The following is a 5,580-nucleotide window of genomic DNA, read 5'->3' on the forward strand; positions in this document are numbered from 1 at the left end:
TTGGGGGTCTCCCCTCTGTATACAGATTTGAGGGTCTCTCCTCCTATGACTTGGGGGTCTCCCCTCTGTATACAGATTTAGGGGTCTGTCTTCACTGCACAGTTAGGGGGTCCTTATCTCTCTCTCTGTCTTTTTCCCACTGATGGGGTTCTCCCCTCCCAGTACCCGGTTTGGGGTCTCTCCCCTATGTTTGCTGTTGGGGGTCTTGCTTCTCTCACTGTCTCTTCCCCTCTGCTTGGCGTCTCTCCTCTCTATATATAGTTAGGGGGTCTCTCCGCTCTGTAAGGTGTTTGGGGGTCTCTGCCCACTGTCTCTCCTCAGATTAGGGGTCTCTTTCCTCTTTGCAGTCTCTCTATACACAGGTTGGGGGTCTCTCCTCCCCTCTGCAGTAATTCGTGGGCGGAGGGTCCCCTGTGGCCCCTGCACTGGGCAGCTGTGAGAAGGAGAGTCAGGTATCATTCCTCCTCTGACCACCAGTTGCAGCAGATGTGATCGGAGCCCCTGGAGGGGCAGGATGGCGCTCAGCACCCGGGCCCAATCCTTCTCTGTGGAGGCCCTAGTGGGGAAGAGGAAGCTGGAGGAACCAGGGGCCACAGTGGACAAGGAAGGGACCACACAGCACCTGAGGGACCCTGGAACTGATGAGGAACCGGGTTAGTGAAAGGAATACAATGTCCCCCGACTGCAGGGAACCCAAATGATATAACCTACCCCCGATTTATAATACGAGGACCCCTCACACTTTGTAACCCCCGTTGTGTCCCTGCAGAAAAAAGATCCAAATCTGCGGCGCCCCTTCCCAGCGCGGCAAACCCTCCGGTCCAGGTGGAGCTGCAGGGTGGAGATCTGTGGAGGAGATTTCATGAGATTGGCACTGAGATGATTATCACCAAGGCTGGCAGGTAACCTTCTATAATTTGTGTCACTGCGGGGTCACCGGAAAATTCACAAAGCTTTATTGATAACGCTCACTGCTGTGATAATTCACAAAGGTGCTTTGTATTGTATGAAATGTGCAGCCGTATCATTGTGTTATATTATTATTATTATTATTATTATTAGACTTTTATTGCTCATTATATATAATTATCGAGTGGCGATGGATTTCTGGTGAAATAAAAATCTTTTTCCGGTTTCTCATAATTTGATCCAAAATTCTCAATAAATGTCAGCTGACTCTGTGCCACAAATATAAAATCATTGCAGATTTAGGAGAATATAGAAAATGAAGATATAAATCCATCTGATATTTCATGAATAATTCCGTATTGAGAGCAGATTGTTGGTGACAATACAAATCCTAATATGTGGAATCTTTATCAATCCGAAAATGCGGCCAATGTAAAACCGCCATCTTTGGGGATCCCCCCTCCCCCATTCATGCGCTACCGAAATAAACCGCAAAAGTGTTATCATAATCTCCGAAACTTTATTATATCACATGTATGGGGATTACAAATTATTATTATTCTGTATATAGCGCCAACTTATAACGCAGCGCTGTACAATAAATAAGGGATGTAAATGACAGACGGTGACACAGGGGGAGGAGAGGATCCTGACCTGAAGAGCTTACAATCTAAGAGGTGGGGGTTTAGGGGACAGAAGGAGACGAGTCGGGGCAGCTCTAGAGAAGTCATATAGTTGTGAATGTGAAATATAGAAAAACATTAAAGAATTTCCCCTCTGATAACATTCAGATTTGTGAATAATTGTGTTGTATTGTCCATGTGCAGGAAATATTTCTATACAGAGAGCGGGGACACCGCCCGGAATATTGTGTATAATGTACAGGCAGCGATTATAACTCATCATTATATATATAACACCCCTCCCCCCCCCATGTGATCACAGCTATAACACAATTTCTGCATTTATTTCGGGGGATTTGGAGTCTTTTTGATAATTTGATGATTTCTGAATATTTGGCTCAGTTCTGTTTTACAAATTATTTATGTGAGGTCCAAATACATTTCAGTAATTCCACATAAATCACAATTATTATATAGAACAATAATATCATAATATCAGCCTGGGGGGTATTTATATCACAATATGTATATATCCCCCCCCCCATATATCACCATATACATCGTACATACACAACCCCTCCAATCATTGGGAAAACATTTGGGAATCGGGGCCATCATTCACCTTTTGCTGCTCCGCATTCGCCAAACTTCTCTGTTTACTCTGCTGAAGGAACAAACTGCATCCGAGATGTCATTTCCAGACCCCGACATCTCCCGACATCTCCCGACATCCAAACATCTCCCGACATACCCCGGCCATCCGCCGACACCCCTAACATCTCCCAAAGTTCCCCTGATTTTTCCCGACATCCTCCGATAATTCCCGACATCCTCCGATAATTCCCGACATCCCCTGATATTTCCCGACATCCCCTGATATTTCCCGACATACCCAATCATATTCTTTATTCAATAGATTTCTTTCACAATTTTTACAGATTGCCCGATATGAGTACAATGTCGGCTCTCCGATAATATTGCCATCTCCCGATACATGGGCTCAGGGTGATATAATTATATAATATTCCGATCTCTTGTTATAATGGCCTTTCATGACGTCAGACTTAGATACGACTTTGTGTACAATTATATCGGGATGTCTTTGTGTTTTCTGAGCCCATCGATGTTGATTTATAGGGTGAATGTTGGTGAATCTCTTCCGATGTAAATATTCGTCCAATAATGTCATTTATATGATAAAAATTATATCGCCCCTCATGTCGGGGAATTGTCGGAATATTACGATTCGGTCATATCGTAGGAAGTTTTGAGTTAAATTAAATTCTTCATTCAGTCTGACAAAATAAAAATCCGATATGATCGATAACAGGAAAATATCACCCGATAAAATCAATACAAACAAATCCAGTCCTAAGGTCCCATGAAATCTATCGATAATATCGCTGCAACGATATTCAAAGATCGCTCAGAGGGTACAAATCCTCTACAATCCGCTCACCTCACAGAATCACACAAATCACATTCACCCAACATTCATCAATACAGATCTAATATATGGAAGGCCGGAGATTTATTGATAGAAAGAAAAGATAGAAATATAAATGTACACACAGCAAGATATCGTTACGATAATCGCGATAATCAATATTGTTTCATCGTAATGATTTATCCGGGGATTCGGATCGATTATAAAATTATTCCTCTAATTCCAATAAATGATTTTTGATATTTTATATTTATTTCCAAATCTTTACAGATAAATCATGATCGATATTTGTAATAATAATCCGAATCTTTGTTATACTCAAATCACAAACAGATCGCACAAACGATGTGACCCCAATAAATCTCAGGGACGATTTGTTCTCCCTCAGATATCGATGTGGAATTGTAAATGTTTTCCCATCCCCAGATTCACCATATTCCGCATTTATAACGATTAGTGTGAATATTTTCCCTTCTATCGGCTCATTTTCATTTTTAGCGGATTGGATCGTCAGATAGTAATGTGGGCTTTGTACATCGCTTCGCTTATGTCGGCACCATATACACACAAAAATAATAATGATCGGGATGTGTGTTATCCCTAATAATCGTCACCGATATATTCATAGACATCGGGATTATTTGCAGACGATGTGCTCCGATTATTGCAGATTTTGTGAAGAGCTGGAAGACAAATCGATCTTTAAATTGTTTATTTTGCAGTAAAATCGATTGCAATAAGCTGATAAATGATCGCAGGTGGGGGGAGGGGTGGAGGCTGAGTGATAATAAATCTTAGCACACACAGGGAGATCGGCCGATGGCTCACACAAATCTATACAATAATAATCTCTGTATATTGGTCTGTAGATCGTTTTAGCGATTAGTCGTTTCTCCCATATGACATCGGCTATTGATCGGTGCAGAAATCTGATATATGATCGGTCATCAGAACAGGAATTGTATGAATTCCAAGTCATCCACGCTCACCATACACGATCTATATCGATCACTAAAATCAGTGATGAGAAATCGATCAGAATCATTCCAGGTACGATGGTAAATTATTATACAATCCGCGGATTGTACACCGATATATATTGATCGTCTGCAAATAATCGATGCATCGACCCCTCTCCCCCTCCCCCATTCCTTCACATGTCAGGGGGGGGGGCGGTTTAATTAAAGTGCAGAAAATCGTTTAGGAGATGAGATCAGATCGATTTGATTCTTCTCTGATTGCAGTGAATAGATTCGCCCAAATAAACTGAGTGAAAATTCTCCCCTGTAACCCTAAAGTAACCATTCCATTAGATTTCTCATCGTATCCAATATTCTCCAACAATTTCATCTCATGGCCGATCTTCTTATTTCATGTTTTTTCTCCAATGTCAGACGGCCGATTTCAATTGTCAGGTGAATGTCAGGTGAATGAGATTTCCGGGTTTGTTCATGAGAAATGAAAGGTTTAAAGTGAATAATGAAATTAATATTCACTGCTTTATTTTCGGTACAAAACGTATCATTCACATATTTCTATTTTTCTCTTTCACATTTCGGGGTTATTTTTCGCCCGGTACCTGACTCTTCCATGCTAACAGTGTGAATGATCTCTGGGTTTAGTGAATCCGGTGAATTGATATTCGCTCAGTCCCGTTTCCACTTTATTTTCCTAGCATCTCATTGCAGTGCAGATTCACCGTATTAAACTGTGTGAATGATTCACCGAGTCAGCAGTAGCTGAATCTCCTACCCCTTCATCTGGGTGCAAAGTGTTCCTGGAAGAATTCACACAGTGGGGGAATTTTCTTATGGTGAATGTATGTGTGAATGTTAGTGTCACTTTGCTTAATATCTTGCCCTGTGGAAAAATTCCAGATTGCTGGCAGGATCAAGAAGAAATATTAGGTGAGACACAATCTCCATAAATTGTTTATGGTCATGTGACCCCCCCGGCCGCTGTCACATGGTCTGCATTGTGAGTGTTTCCTGTCATTAGAGACTGCAGCCAGGTAAGTGCTCCATGGGCAGTTTTAGTCGGAGTCATGCTTTAGGATTTGGTTTTTGTATCTCCGGTGATTGCTGTGTTCATGTTTTAGGCGAATGTTCCCATCGGTTCGGGTGAAAGTGAAAGGACTCGATCCTGCCAAACAATATTTTATTGCCATGGACATCGTCCCCGTGGACTCCAAGAGATACAGGTGGGAGAGTTTATTAAAGGAGAACTCCGGCTATACACCCTGACACCACTATTCCCCACTTCCCCCATAATAGGCTGAGCCTCCACGGGGGCAGATATAGGTGCAAAATGGGCCCCTGCATGGCACAGGGGCCCCGGACCCTTCTCAGCTAACAGGGGCCCCAAGACAGTTCTGCACAGGGGCTACACCTAATATTGCCCCCATAGAGTTAGATTGGGACCCTGGGGCCCTCCTTCCCCCTATACATACTAACCCTTCACATGCCCCTCCCCCAATAGGCAGTCTGAGCCGCATTAGTGCCCCCCATATAGGCAGAGTAACCCCTGCACCCCCATATAGATAGGCAGAGCCCCCCCATCCCCCCATCGGCACACAGAGCCCCCCCATCCCCCCATCGGCAC

General features: G+C 43.0%; 1 protein-coding gene across 1 annotated transcript in view; it reads left to right on the forward strand.

The window, feature by feature from the left end:
* The first annotated feature begins 774 nt into the window (after nucleotides 1-774).
* Nucleotides 775-5,580, forward strand: part of TBX22 (T-box transcription factor 22) — an 11,506-nt gene continuing 6,700 nt past the window's right edge. The window contains exons 1-2 of the mRNA XM_072430626.1: nucleotides 775-902; nucleotides 5,078-5,179. Coding sequence (XP_072286727.1) covers nucleotides 880-902; nucleotides 5,078-5,179 — 125 coding nt within the window. The 5' untranslated portion in view covers nucleotides 775-879. The remainder of the gene's footprint in view (nucleotides 903-5,077; nucleotides 5,180-5,580) is intronic.

This window comes from Pyxicephalus adspersus, chromosome Z, assembly GCF_032062135.1.
Source record: "Pyxicephalus adspersus chromosome Z, UCB_Pads_2.0, whole genome shotgun sequence".
Classification (NCBI taxonomy): domain Eukaryota; kingdom Metazoa; phylum Chordata; class Amphibia; order Anura; family Pyxicephalidae; genus Pyxicephalus; species Pyxicephalus adspersus.